At 40.7% G+C, this 22,029-nt stretch overlaps 1 protein-coding gene across 1 annotated transcript in view; it reads right to left on the bottom strand.

The window, feature by feature from the left end:
- The window catches only part of CUL4A (cullin 4A), a 32,224-nt gene extending 11,360 nt beyond the window's left edge, over nt 1-20,864 (bottom strand). Inside the window, exons 1-11 of the mRNA XM_083611176.1 lie at nt 20,059-20,864; nt 17,109-17,224; nt 15,911-16,016; nt 15,260-15,327; nt 13,265-13,338; nt 12,442-12,604; nt 10,061-10,150; nt 8,434-8,516; nt 5,880-5,947; nt 5,050-5,168; nt 1,806-1,998 (exon numbers count right to left, since the gene is read on the bottom strand). Coding sequence (XP_083467302.1) covers nt 1,806-1,998; nt 5,050-5,168; nt 5,880-5,947; nt 8,434-8,516; nt 10,061-10,150; nt 12,442-12,604; nt 13,265-13,338; nt 15,260-15,327; nt 15,911-16,016; nt 17,109-17,224; nt 20,059-20,233 — 1,255 coding nt within the window. The 5' untranslated portion in view covers nt 20,234-20,864. The remainder of the gene's footprint in view (nt 1-1,805; nt 1,999-5,049; nt 5,169-5,879; nt 5,948-8,433; nt 8,517-10,060; nt 10,151-12,441; nt 12,605-13,264; nt 13,339-15,259; nt 15,328-15,910; nt 16,017-17,108; nt 17,225-20,058) is intronic.
- Between the last annotated feature and the right edge of the window lie 1,165 nt (nt 20,865-22,029).

Genomic DNA, 22,029 nt, shown 5'->3' with positions numbered 1-22,029 from the left:
ACAGATCTCAATCTAGATATAAATTGTGACACAACAGTTTCCTTCTGAATGCTTTATGCAGAAACTAACAGCAGCTGCAAAATAAGTGCAGGTTCTTTTGACGGTAGGGCAGCTAAATGAGATTTGTTAGATGGTAACTCAGGAGAGGGCCTTCTCTATGGTGACACCCTGGTTGTGTAAATGCTAAATATATAACTGGCACCATCTCTGTTGAATCTTTGGCAGGCAGCTAAAAACACACTTGTTTGAACAGGCATATGCTGAGCAGATGGTAAACATTTAAAACACATTACTTCCTCCAAAGAATCCTAGAAACTGTACTTTATGCTTCACAGAGATATAATTCCCAACATCCTTAAAAACTAGTTTCCAGGATTCTTTGGGGAAAGTCAGCTATGTAGTCTGTGTTTGCTTCTACTGCTGTTTTAATGTTGTTTGGTTGTCAATGGCTTTCATCTGCCCTGTGATTCACTTTTTATGTAACCATTATGTTTAACTTGTTTTATTGTACTCTGACCTGCGACTGCTTGTTGATAAGGGGCAGGTTTAAAATGTTCATGATTAAGTAAGAAAATAAATAAATGCAGGATGTGGCCAAATTACAAAAGCTTATCAGCTGAAGTCTATGTCCCACAAGACTTCTGCAGTAGGATAGCCAGGTTAAGGACTGCAGGGATAGTTTTTCAGTTGTTCTGCTCCTGCCTCGAGGGTCAATTAAAGAAAGCAGGAACCTGCTACTCAGCAGATGCTATTTAACATCCACATCAAACTGCAGAATGGAGGTCATCCACAGACTTCACCCACCCAACTAACCCAAGCTAGTTAGCCAATCAAGAGTATATTACCAAATAGCAGGGTAAATAAAAGTAAGAGTAAAATCAGAATTAGATCATATTTATTTCAAAAAGGGAAACTGGTTAAACATTAAAACTTTTGAATTTTATCTCCTGCCCCCCCCCCCGCCCAAAAAATCCATTCCGCATGTGATAAGGACTGCAAGAGCACTGGTGTTAGAGATACTGGAGGAAGTGTCTGCATGCCTACTCCCCATTGAACTCTCTCTTCCCAGAATTTTACCTGTTGTTATATCCACTGCTTTTGGGAATACAAACTCATGCCAAATCCAGAATTTAACCAGACCTTCTATGTCCCACTTCCAATCAATATTAAGGCGGCTGTGGTCCCCCCCCCATGTTAGAGGACAATGGCACAACTTCTACGGCAGGGATAGGAAATCTGTGGCTCTCCTGATGTCGACTTCAACTCTCATCACCACTAGCCATGCTGGCTGAAGCTGATGGGATTTGGAGTCCAGCAACACATGGATGAATCATCTCTGCTTTATGGTTTGTGTTCTTTGGACGTGCGCATGTGTTTGGGTGTGTTTGCTTTGGACCCCTGAGGCCTTTACTTTGGAGGCCTTAGGAAAGACCACTGCTTTAGATAGCCCTAGCTTCTCTCTTTCATCAGATCACCCCAATAATAAGCAACACAACCAAAGTTAACTCTGCCTCTTTTGGAGCTTCCTTAAATAAAACTATGTTGTAACAGCACTCTAATTTCCATGCAGTTTTCTGAGCAAATGGCACCGCAGTCACGTCAGAATAAAAAAAAAGCAAAGATGCACAAGGAGAGGAAACAATCATGTCTCTTAAGAATGCAGGCAACATCCTTATCAGAATACACACACAAGCAAATATTTTCATGGAATAGATATTGTACTGCTGGACACTGGCATATTTAGCAACTTAATCCTAGACAGTATAAGTTTTAGAAACAATATTTTTGCAGAAAGATAGTTATACCTATAAGTTCTGCTGGTTTATTTGGTCTCTTGTTGATAAACGTTTCAAAAGATTCTTTCATCAAGTTTATACATTTCTCATTTTTCTGAAAACACACTTCTATTATATGATCCACTTTGTCCTTAAAATCTAGCAGCTCTTGCACCATATCCTTGTCTTTTTCAGGGTTTACCACTATTGTTGTCCCATAGTTCTGCAAAACAAACACTTTTGATCAAACGAGTCAATAGTACTTACCTCTCTTATTTCCTAATATTCCCCCACCATTTACACTGATAATAAAATCATTTAAATCACAGTTGCTTTAATGCACCTGAAACATTAAAAACACCAAAACATGAAAATCGCACTACATTTTTTTTAAAAAAAATAGACACTTATTAAGTGTTTTTCCAGCATGTGATGCTAATTGACACAGAAAATCTTTTTGTACAGTACTAGTTTAGGCACAATACAAAACTATAGTTTAGTAATACAAGAACAAGTCTTCTCTTCTGGCAGTCTTGCATATTCCCCCCAACCCCACTTCCTTAGCATAACCACAGGAAAGAGTTTGGAAGCTTGTGCTTCAGTTTCTGATTTAACTGCAATTTGCTAGGGCTATCCAAATCCCAAAAAAACTGTGCTTAGCTTAACTATGAAGCTAGTTTGCTTCCACTAACCATAGCCAAGATTAACCATTGTCCAGAGAGTCAGATAACATGTTAAACCAAGATTACTCTAAACTGGAAACTGAAGTATTTTATTGCCTCCTCGTGGCCACACAGCATGTCTGAATACAGCCACAGATCATTGCTATATAATATGAAAAGGCAAAATATGTTTAGGGAACATTCAGAAAAATAGTACGCTGTGGTGTGTTGGGGGGGTGCGGCTTCTAAACATACCTTTAACTGCAAAAGAAACTTTAAAAAATAGCAACACTCCCAGACTGTGAAGTCTTTGTAAGTCATGTATGAGAAGGGAAATATACACAGGGGACACATCATTTTAGGCAAATGCAGCTTAAATATTCAGAACATCTAATAATTCTGCTGTTGATTAATAAGAATTGCTATATGACAACATGCTGCAGTATACCTCATTTCCTAGCTGAAGTGCTTCTATAGTATCCACCTATGGGATACTAAAATGTAAGGAGCTCAAGCAAGGCATTACATATACACACAACACACACTTTTCATTTTTCTTTCCTGACACTAAATATTCTGTGGCTACTGTGTATGGTCAATCCTGGAAAGAGGCTGGAAGGTTCCCATTTTAAAAAATAGCTCTTGTATGTCTGCAAATTTTGGGGTTCCTCCAAGCCTGCTAACACTTCCCTCTTATTTCTCGGTGGCTCAGCTTTGCCTGTCACCAGCAGCAATCACCACCAGTTTGCTGTTAGGAGGAGTGATAGCAATTAAAATAATATTGGTCAAAGATGGTTTTTGTTACATTGCTCTCAAAAGTTTCCAGTCTTAGACCTCAAGCCACTATTGAATTGAGAATATTTTTGAACATTTTGTTTATTTCTTTAATTCTAAAATGGTAAGGTAAAAGATAAAGGACCCCTGACAGTTAAGTCCTGTCAAATTTGACTATGGGGTGCTGCGCTCATCTCCACTTTCAGGTTGAGAGATACGACCTTTGTCGGCAGACAGCTTTTCCAGGTCATGTGACCAGCATGACTAAACTGCTTCTGGAGCACAGAACACCGTAACAAGTGCCAGAGTGCATGGAAACGCCGTTTACCTTGCCAGCACAATGGTACATGTTTATCTACTCGTGCTGGTATGCTTTCGAACTGCTAGGTTGGCAGGAGCTGGGCCAAAGCAACGGGAGCTCATCCCGCCACACAAATTAGAACTGCCAACCTTATGATGGGCGAGCCCAAGAGGCTCAGTGGTTTAGACAGCATGTCTCAATGCTAAAATACTGCAGACTTAAAGATAATAGATAGCAATGTAATTATACAAAACAAAAAACAAAAAAAACCCCACCATCCTTATCCCACCACTTAATTTTTCTTTCTCCTAAATAATCACTACGTTAAGCTGACAACATAAATTCAGAGGTAACATACTGTCAGCTTTAGCCTTCCATAATGAGTGATCCACTTCTCAACCTGGTAATTCTTCTGGTCTTTTAATATCTGTGAATTCAGCCTCTGTGATTCTAGCTACCAATCAGGAGAAAGCCCTCAAAGAATTCTACCACTCCTAGGTTCTTTATAAATATGAGGTGGTTTAGGTTTTCCTCAGGCAGATCTTCTTTGCGAAGCTAAACCACACTCCAAACACCAGAAATACAATTTTCTAAAAGAAAAATTGTGCTTACTACTCCCATGGTTCTTTTGTATTCCCTCTCAATATGCAAATGTGGCCTTCCTGAGGATGGATTGCAGGCAGTAATAGCACTTCTAGAAGTAGGTGGCTGCCACACAAACTGTTTGTTGCTTATACCGTATTTTTCGCCCTATAGGACGCACCGTCCCATAAGGCGCACCTAGTTTTTTTGGGGGGAAATAAAGGGGAAAAAATATTTTCCCCCCCAGGCGCGGGGCTGGGGCGGGGGAGACCCGAGCTTCCCCCGACCCCAGCCCCCAAACAGGCAGCTCTCTGCAAGCCGTGGGAGCCCAGCGCTGGCTCCCGCTGCTTGCTGAGAGGTCCGTGAAGCCTGGACGCGCTGAGCTCAGCGCGCGCAGGCTTCAGCATGCAGGCAACTCTCCGCAAGCAGCGGGAGCGCTCCCGCTGCTTGCGGATAGGTCCGCGAAGCCTGTAGAGCGAGAGGTGTCGGTGCACACCGACCCCTCTCGCTCTCCAGGCTTCAGCGAAAGCCTGCATTCGCCCCATAGGACGCACACACATTTCCCCTTCATTTTTGGAGGGGAAAAAGTGCGTCCTATAGGGCGAAAAATATGGTAAGTGGATTACTGCAAATACTGCAAAATATAGTAGCCATGGTTCAAAGAAGGATTTTTTCTTCTTATCCTGTGGTATATTTTTCCACATGCAAAGTACACTAACATATTCAACTTCGATAGGACTGCTGCTGAACAGTAGAGAAAACTGAAATGAAGCAAAGTTTCACTTTCTCAAGGAGTTGCCTTGCTTTCAGTATCTGATCAATCTTTTTGTTTATTCAATAAAAAGGGGATTTATTATGAATTGGTTGAAATTCTAAGTTACTCAGAATCTAGATCAAGCAAATCATTTTTGACTTTTTAAAAAAAAGTTCAACAAAACAGCATGTTTCTAAATACCTTGATGTATTCACTCCAGTGCTGCAATAGGAGCTGTTGTCCGGTTTTCACACGGCTGAAAAGCTGGCACATCTGGGTGAGATCTGATATTCTGTTTTCATCAAGCAAATTATCAAGTCCTTAAAACGAGAATCATTAACACGTTAAATAAGGTGGTATTGTTAGAAAATGGAACAGAACTTTCTGTGAGTTTAAAGCAACAGCAACTAGACATTATGGTGGTTGCAAACAATGCAACTTTCCCTCCCTGTAAAGAATATATGATTGACAAGTGCTTTATATACAAACTGAGTTTCTGTCTCTCATATACAGAGATTTTTAAGATACTATATCGAAATGGATTGGCTGTGGAATTCTAATGGGCTAGATTTGCAACAGCTTGTCCTAACAAAACTATCAGCCTGTTGAATTTAAAATATTTCAGAGGATTTTAGTTCATGGAAAAATACAGGCCTGTTATTGCTATAGCACCAAGAAAGAGCTCTGTCAGTTATAGAGGTCTGCGATTAAATAAGCAGTTTTCAGAGAACTATCCGTGACCCAGCATTCCTGGCAATTCCTTCACATACAATGTTAGCCAGTTTTATGAACAATTTTATGAAAATTTATACATATCCCTTAACTTTTATTGCTCTGAAATGGCTTTGCTTACATTATTTGTTGCCAGTTGTGTGTGGGAATGTGTATTGGCCATCGTATTTTAAGAATACTTGTTTGTTCCAGTGGCTTTTCCCAGGCCAAAGAGGCAGCTGTACAATCTGTTTTCAGTTTCCCATAAAATGCGAGCAGATTATGCAGCTTATAAAAAAAAAGCTAATTAGAAAAAGTACCTTTTTGCAAAACAGCTGATAAGTGCTCTCCTAAAAGCTGCCTCTCCACACAAGCAATGAGTGGCTTCCTGTTTAAGGCAAGAAAAAGAATCTATGAATACCTGTACAATTTAGGAGGAAGAGCCTTCAAAAGGTGTGCAAGTGTATACTCTTGGTTGCGCATACAATTGTAGGTAAAATACAAATCTTAGGTTCACCAACTCTATGTTTAACTACATACACAGAGGGACAGTATAGCAGAACAAAAGTATTCAGTTAACAACCCAGCCATTCTTGATGTAGAATCATCAACGTGATCTTTACACTAATCAAAAGGAGAAACTTAAATAGGAGAAAGAAGGCACTGACTGTTATGTATTAATCCTAAACATATATAGAACTTAGCAGGATAACTATAAAGTTCTGTAGGTGGTGTTATGCTGTCTACTTAAAGCACCCATGAAAAGTGTGTACAGAATCTAGATTAACTGTCCAGCAGGTTGAAGGACAACAAGTGGACATCTGCCACATCAAGGGCTTACACCTGAATTATGCTGTGGAGTTCTCTTTTCACCTGTGTACTTTTTCTTGAATACCTGCAGATTTGCCTTGTCTGTGGGCGGCCCCATTTTGCTGCCCTACTAGTAATAATGGCGCTCTGCTTCACCATGAGAGGGAACCATCAGAGAACTCCAATATGCTACAGAACGTTAGTTTATCCCCAGTATATTCTTGGCTCCCTACAGGAGCACTCTAGCCTACTATTATTTATGAAGAGGAAAAGTTTCAGGATAGCAAGTATTTCTTTTCCCCTGTCCCATGTTCCTGAAACCTTCCTTTACTGTGTTAAAGGGCTCAGGTTCAGGATACCAGGCTCAAACCTGAACACATTATTGTTGTAAAGTAATAGAAGAGTTTCTAAATAAAAAACGAGGGTGTGTGTGTGTGTCCTTTTTTCCTTTCCTCCTTCCAGAAAACTGCCCATGCAGTGCAGAGAGGAGAGATGCACATCAGTTGTAATCCCTATCTCAAGCTTCTAAAAGATTTTAGGAGTTCAAGCAGGTCAATCCTTGACCAAATTACACCTTCAACATTCCATAGGCTCTAGAAGCCACTGAGCAAAGATAGCAGCTGTGTTTTCTTTTTTCTGTGAAATTTACAAACGAGTATACTTCTGAATAACTCTCAAGTATGCAGAAACCAGTACCTTATTTATAGTTGGCCCCATTTCACTGCCATACTGACAGTAATCAGACCAGCAAATTAAGTATGAAAAGAAATGATGATATACAACGCTTCAGTAATGAGCATTCATTAATAAAGATCTTGGGGAAAGTCAAAAAGGATACACAAACGTAAGAAGAGTCCTTCTGCATCAGAACAAAAGCCCATCTAGTCTAGCATCCAGTTCTCACAGTGGGCAATCAGATGTCTGTGGGAAGCCCACAAGCCCATCTTCCATGCCAAAGACGCTCATCTTCCATGATAGCGGAGGTGCAGCCACCCTGGTTCTTTAAAATCTGCCACTGCCAGATGTTCCCAAAGGCCTTATCTATTAACCTCTCAGCTTGTCTAGAGCAGCCACCTTGGTTGGCCTCTAGGGAATAAACTTGTCCCATGGGTGCCAGGAATGCATTGATTGCACCAAGCACACAAACACAATTCCTGCCAACAGGTATATAGTTCTACATGTGACATTTGGTACAATACAGTGTATAAGTCAAATCTCTGCTGGCTTTCTACCTGTATACTTGTTACTGTTGTTTACTGAGTAATTTACTATGGAGCTTCAGATTTCTGGAGTTGAAAAGTGGTGCGGGAATAGCCTGACAACACAGTAAGGAGGCCAGGGTAAACAGCTTTCTAACTTGCTTGCTACCTTGATGCTTTTCCACTGGTGCTGACGGCTCCCCATATTCGGCTGCATTATATTTACTGCCCTAACTAGCTCCCCGGAACTGGTGCTGCAACCAAATTGTTCACATTCCTCATTTGAAAAACACAAGGAGGTGTAATTCAGACTTGCATTGCAAAAAGCAAAATGTTATCTTGCAGCTGCAGTAAGCCAAAGCTCCTCTTGTAACTTTCAGAACAAAACCAGGTGATAATTAGGAACACACAGAGCTGCCTTACACTGTCAGACATAGGTCCATCTAACTTAGTATTGTCTACAATGACTGGCAGCAGTTGCCTAAGATTTTAGACAAGGTTCTCTCTCCCATCCTGGAGATGCCATGCATGGAAGCAGACACTACTACTAAGCTACAGCTCTTCCCCTATCTGTAACTACAATTACAGATGTTATCATTAAAGTTAATTATTAATGAACAGATAATCTAAATTGAGTGTTATGTAATAGACAGAATTCCAAAACTCCAAACATTGCTAAGCTTACCCAAATACCTTTTGCTTCTATTTCAAGAGCATAATTTCAAGAACATAATTTAAATATAATTTATAAAAGGTGTCACCACTACCCCTTTAGATATAAAGAGTGTTGTACAGTTTTCTATACAACCAACTTTTAAAGCAAACAGAAACCTTGTATTAAAGAAAAAAGGTAAGAGGTACTCACTGTGTGCTGTGGTCTAAATATGTCACTACTCGATCTGCTTCTTCTTCTAAACGTTTGTTAACATGGTGAAGGTATTCTGGGACCTGTCAAATAAAAAAAAAAGATATATCGAAGGGAATTTTGTTCTACAAAAGGACAAGCAGTGTCTAAAAGTTACTAAAGAGTAAAACAGCATGACCATATGCTCATGTAATCATATAGATAACTATATGCATTGATGGCTCTGCTCATTTATTTGTCGTAATTCTTTTATCGCACCCCAGCTTTCGATCACAACAGGCAGGCAGTAATAACAAGAGAAAGTAAAACTGCTATTCATTGTGATTTCAGTCCTTTTTCTATGAACCAAAAGCAATTATTGCAGCAAGGATTCTCAAAATACACAAATGGCAGTTTTAATCTAACCTGCCAGATACTCACCCCACCCCTCCAAAAGAGAGAATTGAGGAGATATTAATATTTTTACAGCAGTAGGAACAATCCAGAAATGCACACACTGCTTTCAGTCCAGACACATCTGCAGGGTTGAATTCTCAGAAAAATACCGTATTTTTCGCTCTATAGGACGCACTTTTTCCCCTCCAAAAATGAAAGGGAAATGTGTGTGCGTCCTATGGAGCGAATGCAGGCTCCTTGGCTTCGCGGCGAGGCGCCTGTCCTGGAAGCCGGAGGAGGAACAGAAGGGTCTCCTTCTGTTCCTTCTCCAGCTTCGCTGAAGGGCGCTGCACCTTCTCCCTCTCTGCGCAGCACCTCTCCTGTGAAGGAGGGGCGCTGCGCAGAGAGAGAGAAGGCGCAGTGCCCCTTCAGCGACGCGTCTGTCCTGGCTTCTGCTTTAGCCCTGCGCAGCCTCTTTGGGCAGGGGGAGCCTTCATCCCGCTGCCCTGAGGAGGCTTGGCGTGGTTACCCCAGAAGCCAGAACAGCCACACGGTATCCCAGAAGCCAGATCCCTCTTGCTGTTCTGGCTTCTGGGGTTCAGAATAATTTTTTGTTTTCCGCCTCCCAAAACTAGGTGCGCCCTATGGTGCGAAAAATACGGTAGCTCTGCAAGTTTGCAGCAGAAGCAGGCTGTGGACAGCACGGCTGACCTTGACCTGGCATCCATGATGTCAACAAGAAGCCTCTCTCTGGAGAGGTTTTTGCCTTCAGCCATGCTATCTCAGTACTCACATTCATGATTACTTCAGCTTCTCTTACGAGAGGTACAAAATACTGCATGTTTTATAAATTTTGTACACAACTTCAGAATCACATTTATAAATATTTGTAAATAAATAAATATTTAGAAATGTCTCTCTATATACCGAGGTGAGATTTTCTTTGCATGGAATTGGAAACAGCTAAGTTCTCAAACACAGTCACGTGGAAGCCAGATTATTAGCTCTTTATATAATAATTTTTATGCTATTTTACTGCTTTCCTTTGCCTGTAATCCCTCAAATATACAAAAATCCCATGTTTATATATACAGCATATATTTAACAACAAAACTGTTTCAAAAGGTAATTGCTATGCATTTTTTGTTCATATGCATAGAGTTATTGAACAATTCTGCCAAATACAACTCCCACTCAACCATTTGAACTCATATTGGGAACAATTCCTAGTACATTTTGTTTAACTTCATACCTCTCTTTCTTGCATTAATCTTTGGCCTTCTGCAGTATATAAACGATTTGTATCTTCCAAAAACCTTTGTTCAAATGCATCTTTGTAAACCTATTTAAGAGACACATTAATGTAGTTTATCAGATTAGTGCCTAAATTGTACAGCAATTTGTCAGTAAAAGATAAAACGTAGCTCCTATGCAATTTTCTTCTAACTGCAGGCTGTTTTATTCATTCATTCATTCATTTAGATTACCCACCATTTACAATAAGATCCCAGGACAGGTTACAACAATAAAATATAGTTACAAAACAAATAAAATAGGTACAACCATAAAACAACTGAAGTGTTAAAAACAATTCCACATCTTAAATGTTTACATTGTTTTTACAAGAAAAATAGTTCCAATATAGATGCAGACTAATTTCATCCATTCTTCAAACAACCCTGTGGCATAGGAAATATTCCTACTTACAATTAGGGAACTAATAGTGAAGGAATATCACTTGAGCTAGTTTTACAAAATTATTGCATTTCCTTTTTTCATTCTCCTTCAGTATGGGCACAAAGAGAAAATCAAAAGTTTTCACTTCCTCTTTCTACTAATTGAGGTTTGCTGCTACATTCTAATCTGAAACTGTGGTTAATTTTAACTATGGTTTAAGAAAACAGTATGAGATCAGAAAGCACAGTCTACGCTATTTGAAGTTGGTTTGTTCCAGAGTTTCTCCAGGTTTGGATATAACGTGTTATTCACAAATCACACTAAGATATGATTTAGGGTGACATGCCTAAGGAAGAACAAGCCACGACGACTCTCAGCCTTGCATGCTCCCCCCTTACCTCTCCCAAGTGAAGGAGCTCATGGTATGATGTGCTGTCGAAACCCAGAACCATGGTTAACGTTATGCTTAGTTTAAAGAAAGCTTCAATATGTGCGCTACCGTGCAAATGTGCATCGAGCCAAACCCGGAAGTGATCCAAAAAGTCACAAAAAGGGGCGGAATGGGGTGCCTTGGAACGTAACCTCCATGTAAATGGGAGGTTGCCTGTGTTCAAAAAGACTTTCATTCCCACCTCAAAACACTGCCTTAGTGATAATAATAATAATAATTTATTATTTGTATCCTGCCCATCTGACTGGGCTGCCCCAGCCACTCTGGGTGACTTCCAGCATATATAAAAACATAGTAAAACATCAAATCTTAAAAAGATTTACAGGGCCGCCTTCCTAAATGCTGTATAATTACTCATCTCCTTAATATCTTATGGGCAGGCATTCCACAGGATGGGCGCCACTTCCGAGAAGGCCCTCTGCCTGGTTCCCCTCTAACTTCGCTTCTTGCAGTGAGGGAACCAGCAGAAGATCCTTGGAGGAGGACCTCAGTATCTGGGCTGAACGATGGGGGTGGAAATGCTCCTTCAAGTATACAGGGCCAAGGCTGTTTAGGGTTTTACAGGTCAGCGCAAACACATTGAATTGTGCTCAGAAATGTACTGGGAGCCTATGGAGGTCTTTGAGGACTGCTGTTATATGGTCTCAGCGGCTGCTCCCAGTCACCAGTCTAGCCGCTGCATAATGAGATGATAGGAATGCCCATTATGAAGCAAGTTGCTCCTTAATTGAGCAGGTCATGTGATATGGTATGTCTTTTCATATCAGCACCACTACAAATACCATGCCAAGTTGGAAATTTCAGCTCTTTTCTGTGAGCTTTTGCTGAGAGTTTGGGGTGGGAGGAGGAAAGTGTCATTGAAAGTCTACTCAATATTGATCCAGAGAAGATTCCAGTGTATGGTTAGCAGAGTAACAACTTAAACACGTTGCAGGATTCCCAAAAAATAGAGCAGAGGCATTTCATCCAGCAGAGCTTTACTACTATTGAAGGCAAATGAGCATAATGGTCACAAATCCAGTACATTCAGGATTGGCATTGTCTAGAAGAAATCCAGTTACAGCAGACTTAACTCAAACTTACAATAAGTCTAAAACTTAACACTAAGCATACTATGTACAGAACACCACACCAGAAGTAAAAGATACTGAAAGAGAAAGTGTGAAACCCAGGCTCCATCTGGCCTATTCTTATAGTCAGCACGACCTTGACAGAAAGAGATAACGCAACCAGTTTAAACCAGCTGTAATCAGCTTCTCTGAAGGAATAACCCAAACAACATGAACCTTCTGCTTGTTTATTTCACACAGAGAAGCTTCCAGCACCCTCTTGAATTAAGTAGAATAGGAAAGATCTCTACACACCAGATCAATACGTTCTGCACTAAGAAATGCAAACTGACAGGAAGGCCTCAACTTTCTACACATTCCCATCCAGAAAAGCAGAACAAAAAGGAGTCTGTTTACTTGCCTGTAGCATTGTACATATTTGGCTTTTATACTTACTTGCAAATCAGACAGCATACTTAACAGACTTCGTAACAAGCTTCTATCTACAGCTTCACCATTCCGTTCTCGTTCAATCAACAGCAGGATTCCATCAATTGTTTTTGTTTGAACTAATTTATCATTAATAATATGGCTTCTAAAAAGTTCTAATCCCATATCCCTGTAAAATTATAACAGGTTAATTACAATTTGATTTTATATAACATTACATGTTCTTATAGACCTAAAATCATATTATGCTTCTATTCCACAGTGTGAAGGCTCCGAGTTTGCTTCCTAGTATAATTTCAACTATAGATGCTTGCATGGCTTGAGAACTGGTTACCACTGTAACAACCATTCCTTTTGCTGAAATTTAGATTGGCAGAAATGCATTACTTGCAGTTTTAGGATTATGAAACCAGAAGGGGCATAACAGAAGCCCTGTCTACATAGCTATTAAAGTTCTAAGAGAATTTTAAGGGTGCAGGTTATCAGTTAAATGGGAGCAGAAATCACCTGCTAAAATTCTTATTTTTGCAGAGACAGTAGTATATGCTTGTGGAACCTAGGGCCCTCCAGATGTTGGACTGCAATTCTAATCATTCCTGAACATTGCACATGCTGACTGGAGCTGGTGGGATTAGCAATCCAGCAACATATGAAGGGCCACAAGTTCCTGTGTAAAGGTACAAAGACTCCTTTACTAGCAATTTTACGTTTTACTAGCAATTTTACAGCCCATATATCCACATTACACACTGCAGGTGCATAATGGCCAACACTGTGATAAGAGATCCACACACTACCAACATACATACTACTTAAATACTGTACCTACCATATAGAAGGTAGCATTGAATTCTGAAGAACATAAGTACGGTCCAAAAACAAAAAAATGCTTCTAATCATGATCTGCAAAAAAACAACCCATAAAGAAAGAATTAATCTTCTTTGCTTATGCATTACCTCTGCCATATATGTCACATTTCCTGATTTCCTATCCTCATCAATACCTAGGGTTATTATACATTCAGAATATATCTTGAAGTTTCATCACGAGAATCTACAAGCCAAGAAAGAATTTATACAGTATATGATCACCAACAAATAAGAATTTTAAGGAGTTTTCTTAAACGTATATATGTTTCCTAAAGTTGTAATAATTTGGAGTGAAAAGCAGTAAAATAGGGCCAGCATAGAAGTAATATTGCTTATCTTAGCCAGTATCAGCAGTTCAGAAGCAGTTGTGACTGCATAGTCAATTCCCAATAACTTCTTAATCTTAGTCAACATTAATGTGTTACTAATCCAAAATTAATAATCTTAGCTTGATATTTTATGAACACGACTGCTAAAAAAGTTTAACATAAAACATATCAAATATGGGGTGGCATTAATGCATAGGGCCAAATGACCATTAAATGTGAAAATTTATATATAATCAAACAGTATATAAATTTTGTTAAATGAATATTTCTAGCTAATATAAAGCCAAAATATATATAAGATAATCCAAAATAGCATTAATTGGTGATGACACAGTCATTCTAATTTTCCTAATTAATTTTTCTTTTCCCAGCCAATAGTTTTCTTAGGAGAGTTAGCAAAAAAGCTTGTGATTTGTCTGTGCCAGCTGTACTGAGTTTTGTTTTTTTAAGGGCCAATCTCTGGTCCAAGAAACTTGATAAGTTACTTAAAACATAATGGAACATCAAAGCTTGAACCCACTCACTTCCTGCAGTTTTGTCAAAACGTTATTGCTTGGGTGAAAAAGGCAACTTTATGTAATTCAAATACTTAAGGGGATTTCACACATTCCCCATAGTCAAATAGCTAGTTCCTAATGAGCTGCACCAATGTGCAATTAAATTTGAAGCCAGCGAGCTTCAAATGTGTTATGCAACTTCATATTTGTGAAACGAGGTAGCAGCTCAAGCACTCTTTGCTCTGGAAAAAGAAAAAGCAAAAAAGCAGGGATGCAGCTAGGAAACGAAGTTGAAGTGAACTTCAAAGTCTTTCAAACTCTCACAACACAAAAAGAGAGAAACCAAAATAATGACCAGTTTTGCAAAGAACACCAAACTCTTGTTTGCCCATACAATCATGCTACAAACTATTTTTCAAAAGCAGATGCTTAATTTCATAGGAACTTGGTGATAAACTGTTTTTGTAGTAACAGAATTAAGAGCTAACCAATAGCTTTTCAAGCAGTCAGAAGCTGCTAAAGTGCTACAAAGATCAAAGTTTATATATCCAAAGGAATGTAATTGGCTTCAGCTTTCTCAATCAGTTTTTGTAAAACCTTTTCAAGTCATAAATACATATATCATTTAGTTAATTTAACAAAGAATCTAAGAGTTGAGCCAAGCAAATACAAATTTTCCTTAATTTTATTAATGGGGTCAAGCAACAGATGTGAACCTGAATTGCTTCTATGAGCTAACTGTGTTGCACAGTAGCTAGTGTCATTGACTATGACTAGGGGGTCCTGGTTGAAATTCCACACTAAGCCACAAAGTTCACTGGGTGATCATGGGGCAACAATCATCTCTCAGTCTATCCTACCTCATAGGACTGTTATGAGGCTAAAAATGAGAATCATATACATTAGCGATGGGAAACCTGTAGACCTCCAGATGTTGTTGGAATACAAATCCTATCACCCCTGAGACCCCAGACCATCCTGGCTGGAATGGATGGGACTTTTAGTCCAAATATACCAGGTTTCCTATTCCTGATGTATATCATTTTGAACTGCTTAAAGAAATGTGCGAGATACAACTTTTAAAAAAATAAAAATAGAAATATGCATTATGAACTACATATAACTTACCATTTGTCTGCAGTGATCTTGCCAGCATCTGTTTATTTTCTTTAAAAACAGGAGACTGTCGAGAGAATCTGTGCTAGAAAGGTTAAGGGAAGCTATCTTTTTTTTTTTTAGTCAATATATCAGTGGTTACTCTCTACAGATTAAAATAGATTGGGATTCTAGCCTGAATTTGGAGCTATCATTTCTGAAAGAAATTAAAGCTTCAGATTAGAAGAATTTCTAGACTTTTACAGTGACAACCACATCAAGTCTTTAAGAATCTGGAGTCTCCCTGCAAGCATCCAAGAGGGGAAATATATGATTCTTAGTATAGTTGAACGAAGGAAATTATTGCACTGATGATTAATCATACCCCAAATCTTCAAGAACTGTCAGCAATAGATTCTCCACTCTAGAACACAATCTAAATCAAGCAAGACCTAAGCAAGACTCTGGGGAAATTAAGAATGCAGGTGGCCTTGTTAACTTCAATATCACTGTGAAAAGATGCCAACATGCTACAAACCTAAACCATAAACAAGACTTTACTTTTCAGATTCCAACTACATTCTTTGTGAAGCATTTTTACTTTGGTGAGACCATAATGTATACTTTATGAACACTAAAACTATTAATAACTGTTTAGCTGCGTTTTTTGTATATAAAAAGGATATTCTCTAAACTGAAGTATTTGGGCTTTCACGTGGTCTTCACAGACTTGTCTTAGCTGTTTATACAGCATAGGTGATGCTTTATAAGAACAGACATTTTCAACAGCCTGGGATATGAGGACAGAGAAAGAAAGAGTTCAACATCATCAAGGTAGCTACCATCACCTCCTTCCCCTCCCCCAGGTTTCAGATCCTTTTTATTTTTAATTTTTAAGGAGGGATAGAATACTTCTGGAAGAGATATCCCAGGGAGAGACAACAGATCTCCCCGTCCTCTTCCAGGTAAACCTATTTTGTCTTACTTAACTATATTCTTGGAACAGTTCAACTTATGGGAAGATTTCTGGGCAACTGCTTCACCAGACAGAATACTAGCAGTTTATTCAAGCACTGAAAATAATATGGAGAAAATGCTCCAAAACAGACAGTTCAAAAGAAAATTAATCCAAGAAGATCCAAATGAGAATACTGGGTGCAATGGGGGAAATGGAGTGTCCTGGGAGAAGGCATGGCTGCCTGACTAGCTGGACTCAACAATGCCTTCCACAATGCATTCTTTTCTTGCAGGCTCCCCTTGTATATTTATAAAATCTATAATAACACACCACTCCTGACATTTTAGTAAGATTCATTTTTTAGCTTCTTGCCATAGGTCCAACACTGCAGGCAGATCCCCCAACTGTTCCATTTCTACTGGGACATCGCAGATGACAGAAGCCAATTCCGTCTTCTGTTTTGATCCTGGAATGTTCTGTTTTTTGGTCTGGTGCTCTGGTTCAAGCACTGGACCAATAGACACTCACTCTGGTGATTGTCAGCAGTGTCACACCAAAGCGCCTTCCCATCCAGCACTGTGGCATGACTCTCCTGATCGCCAGAACACTGGGTGAGAGTGAGTGGCGCGAGGGGGCAGTGAGGGTGATGAGAGCAGGGGGTGAGGGATGGAATTTAATGTTCTGAATTTAGTTAGGAAAAAGTTGGGGCGTTGATGCAGGGTAAAGGATAAAATACCTGAATGCACCCCATGCACACAGAAATCTAGGCAGGGAGAAATCCAGGCATCAGGGCATTAGAAATGTCCAAGAACAGGTTTTCCACATGATGTATTCTTTGTTACAGACAGAAACTCTCCCAAATCGCTACTTCTAAAATATCCATTTTATTCATACAAGTGTTTTAAAAAACCTCGAAACTCTTACTTGGTAGAGCTCTTCAAGATTATATTTAATAGATGTACTGCTTTGAATTGCTCTGACTGCTTCATGAAGCTTCTGCCATGTGTCCTGAGTGTAGTTATCAGGCAAAGTGGGTCTCTCTGCGTTAAACAGACAAAGAACAAGGGGTGAGGAATAGTATATTCTTTCACAACTTTATAATTTTGAGTGTGGTTTCTTAATCGATAAATAAAGCATTTTCTATTTTTATTTGGAGGTTACGACCTTTTGTAACAGGCAACATGAAGAAAGTGCTTTTTTAAAAGGAAATAACAGTGTAATAAAAGATCACACACCTTTTAAACTTTATATGAAACACCATTCCATATAAACACGCACTGAAAAAATACAAAAATCCACCATATCAGCAGTCATTCAACTACTACGTCAAATGTGCAGAAAAGGGTACCCTTATATACTCATGATCTGCATTGAGAGTATTCTGTGCATCACTCTTTCACACAAAGACTTCAGTCCTATGTATGCTTGGAAGTAAGCCCCACTGAACTGAAAGGGATTTACTCTCAACTAAACATGCATAGGATTAGGCTGCATATGTAGTACAAGGAACAGGTGTAATTTGTACTTTATCCCATTTCCTGTCACTTGATTGACGGTGATTAGTGCTCCACTTCTACATGTTAATAGTCAGTACTTTATTAAAAGGATATTGGCTTCCTCATAACTAATTTGGACCAACATTTCATTGTGCCCTTTATTCCAGCCCTTTCATTTTTAGAGTCGTTTTTTCTTATGCAAAAAAGTTGAAGGTGAATTTGTGCATCTGTATCCATTCATCACAATCACCCAATTTTTTCAGCTAATTTCAAAATGTGAGGATGTGGAATGGATTGTTTCTAACCTTGCATATGTTCTCTGCTGCTATTCTTTTAATACCTGCAAAATTATGGATCTGTCTTTGGATGCAACAGCCAGTATTCAGCATTTTTTTCTTAAGGTCAAAAATTCACATTATGAGGGAACACACATGAACGAGGAACACCAAAATTTTACTACTGGAACAAGCTATTAACAAATGAAGGCTGCAATTCTGTGCAAACTTACTTGAGAGTGAATCCCACTGAACATATTGGGACTTGTTTCTGTGAAAATATGCATAGGATTCCCCTGTACGTGTAATAGCTGTTGCTGCACATATATTCTAAAATGAACTGTCATGTACGTATATGTTCCTGAATTTGTTATGCAGCATTAAAGTGGGCAAGGGTGAGAAAGAAGGGTTTGGCTAACTAAGCTTAGGCAAGTAACATAATGTTTTGTGAAAAAAATACAAAGCTCAGCTTCATAGGAGTGAAATCTCTCTTTTGGAGATGTTTAACCGGGCACGAGAGGTATAGATGCTTGAGAGTGTATACTTCAGATTGAAAGGATTAGTTGTTCCTTAGCATACTTTAACTTCCTCAACATTTCAGGTGATGTCTACAGATTCTAATTTGTTAATGATAAGAGTATGAAAGCAGTGGATAGCGGTTAGACAAAATTAAACAACATGCAGTACACAGCAGCTTGCTGTCATTTGGTGGACCTTCAGACAATGCAGCAGGACACCAAGCAACAGATGAAGGAAATATGAGACTTAAAACTGCCTCTGTGATAACAGTAACAAAATCTAGTTTCACTCTTATAGAGAGGTCCCATGTGGACAGTAAAGTGAGGAAAGGGCAATGGATGTCACACGTCAACACAAGCCAAGGGGCCTGTGCTCCTGATTGGCTGCCAGTGACTGATCTGACCAGGCAAAGTGCCAAACACTCTTATACTCCTGCATGTCAAACAAGGAAAAGTTGCTTAGAGTCCTTGGTCTGCCTGACAAAGAGCAACCCCTCCCCAGCCAGGCTTAAGATGACAGCAAGTACATCTGTATGGTAAATATCAAGTTTCCTGCATTCAGGCATGTTTACAAGCAAGCTTGTAGGTATGCAAGCAAACACACATACTCACACTCTTGTGTGCTGAATAGTTTTTTAAAATCAAGGAACACTTCTGGAATTCTGCTGACTCATATTAATAAGTCAACAGCATTACGATCAAAATATTCGAATCTTAAAGATACAGAGAAGTAAGACTGTTTTCACCAATCAGTTTTAAAATTGCTTGCTGTCTGTTAGGTCAAATGTCACTTTTAATGCCACATGTGAAAATGTTCTGAGCTACATTCACAAGATCACACCCTTTTACTCCACATAATTTTTTAGAGAGCCCCATCCCATCATCATAATTGCAGGTTCACCCATAAGAACATAGCAGGAGGCTTGGGGACAAGAAATTAAGCTTCTGTCTTTAACCCCATCCTCAAATGCAACCAGGGTTGCAAGCCTATGCATACTTACCTGGGAGGAAGTCCTACTGAAGTCAGTGGGGCTTACTTCTGAGTGTGTGTGTGTGTGTGTGTGTGTGTGTGTGTGTAGGCTTGCACTGAAAGGCAGGTTTCAAGGATATTAAGAGAGAACCCCTGGGGTACAGAGCGGTATATAAATTCAATGAACAACAACAACCCTATCCACATTTGTGATGTTGACCGCCTAATATCCCCAGGTGCACAACAAGGCAGGTCAGTAACATTAAAAACAAACAAACAAAAACCCCAAACCGACAGTGTAGGAGAAACCATTTTGTATCCCTAACTCGTCACCCAAGGAAAACCCACTTTTACACCATTTTTAGAATCCCGCCTTTGAATCTGACAACATCTGCAAAGGGGTGGGAAACAAAAACAAAACCAGGTTGCATTTCGAAACGAGCTATTCAAATGGGGACGAAAAAGAAATCAGAACAAAACGCTTGAAATGAGGGTGTTGATGAGCGCGACACGTTCACTTGCAAAAAAACAAAACCCAAACCAACAGGGGAGCCGAGTCCCACACGCGAACATCTCCTTCCACCTCCAGCATCCTCGGTGCGCTTGCACACCCACCTCTGAAGTTCTTGATCACTAATTTCTTGGACGTGGCCCCTCCACCGGCAGCTCCAGAGCCGGCCGGCCCGCTTCGGACGCCGGCCACAGCTGCCAGGGAAGCGGGCTTGGTGAAGCCGTTGGTGTGCCCCACCAGCGCCGACAAGTGCTGCTTCTTCTGGGGCTCGCCGGCCATGTTCGACCCAGCAATCCCGGGGGTGGGTGGGGTGTAGATTTCCCTTGGTGCCCCTCCCTCCTTCCCTCCGGCTTTCCTCTCAGTTTTGAGCGACGGCTCTCAAAAGGGGGCGACGGTAATAACAACAACGGTAAAGATCCTCGCCGCCAACAGGGCGCCGCCTCAGCGACCCAGGCGCTTCCATGAGGGGCGCACGGAAAGCGAAGAAGGAAAAGGCCGGAGCGGAGCCCCCTTTCCGGCCGCTGGACTCGGCGTGTGGGAACAGCGAAGAAGCGGCAAGCAGCAGACGACGACGCCCCCGATGCCGCCTCACAAAATGGCTCCTTTGGTCCACTCGGGTGAAGGCCGAAGCTGCTGCTGCCTCCGCCGCGGGTCGGGGCGGCTGCTGAAAGCAAGGCCGAAGCGGCGGCGGCGGCGGCGGCGGATGCGCCTCGCCGGGGCAGATACCTACGACTTCCTCGGCCCGGAGGAGGGCTCTAGCCTGCTGTCACGGGACTCGGGCAGGGGCCAGGCGAGGGGGTGGTGGGAGGCAACTGGCGAAGCAGCACCTCCGACACCGCCGCCGTTTCCACAGCAGCAGCTCGGCGTTAGGCAGGCCAAGGCCGCAATCCTATATCCACTTACCTAAGGGGTGGGCGGTGCGCGGGCGAGGGAGGCGCTATTTCTGCTTTGTTTTGCTCTTACGTTGTGTGGTTTTTTGCACAGTGAAAGGGCGCCGTGTGATTCTTTGCATTGTGAATTAAACGGAACGACAAATCAATCAGTCAAACAAATAAATCAAACAAACAAACCACCCCCCATCTCCTTTGAACTCTACGCAAGTTCATTCTGAGTAGAGAAAGAGAAGCCAGGTTTATTCGTCGTGGGAACAAGCTGATACTGTATAGTAAGGTCACCAGACGCCCTCGTTTCCCGGGGACAGTCCCCGGATTTACAAGTCTCAAGACCAAGCAGAAGAAGCTGCGAGGTTGGCATTCTGTCTGCCTCGGGAGACAATGGAGGAGAAGTGGGGTGAAGACAAAAAGCGCTGGGAGTTTAGTCCCAAAACATCTGGAGGGCTGAGTTTGCCTATGCCTGCTGTAGAGCTACCCATAGGGGAGAGACATGTTTTGTTGCAGCCGGGGCAGGTGGAAGCCTCTGGGATGTGCTGCTGCAGATTATTATTATTATTAAATGAATTTATATACCACCCTATATCCAGATGTCTCAGGGTGGTTTACAGATGCACCATTCACAGTGAGCAAAGATAATGAAGCCATGACATTGACAGTTTATTTTCAGTTCTTTTCCTAACATGGGGTTTGCCATTTTGCAGCTGCAGAACAGCTGTCAGCATTTTCACTGAGCTATCTAGCACAACTCAAATATCTCTTTCCCTGTCAGTCACTACTATTTCAGTGTATAAATAATATATATGTATACACTGCTCAAATGTACACAACTTCACAGTTGCTTACAAGGGGTAGGGCCTTTTAGCTGGGCTAGAACTATGTTGATAGTATATGTTTGAACACAAAGTAAGACATTCATATCTGTTAATGATCCCCACTTGGCACAATGTCTAGGCCCCTTTATTAAAAAGAAAGGCCCATTTATTAAGAAGACCAACTGGGTTCAAGTATTCCATCAGCTTGCAACTTCACTCATTACTTGTGCAGCATGTAGGGCTGCCCTTTGAAGGGGGCAAGTCATATTGAAATCAGTTGGACTTAACTTCTGGTAAACATGCACCACCACATTTGCTGCTTTCCACATTTGTGTTTTGATTTGTTGGAAGCGGCCCAGAGTGGTTGGGG

The sequence above is a fragment of the Podarcis filfolensis genome (assembly GCF_964270895.1).
Source record: "Podarcis filfolensis genome assembly, chromosome: 4".
Taxonomy (NCBI): domain Eukaryota; kingdom Metazoa; phylum Chordata; class Lepidosauria; order Squamata; family Lacertidae; genus Podarcis; species Podarcis filfolensis.
This window is presented reverse-complemented; position numbering and strand designations above follow the sequence as displayed.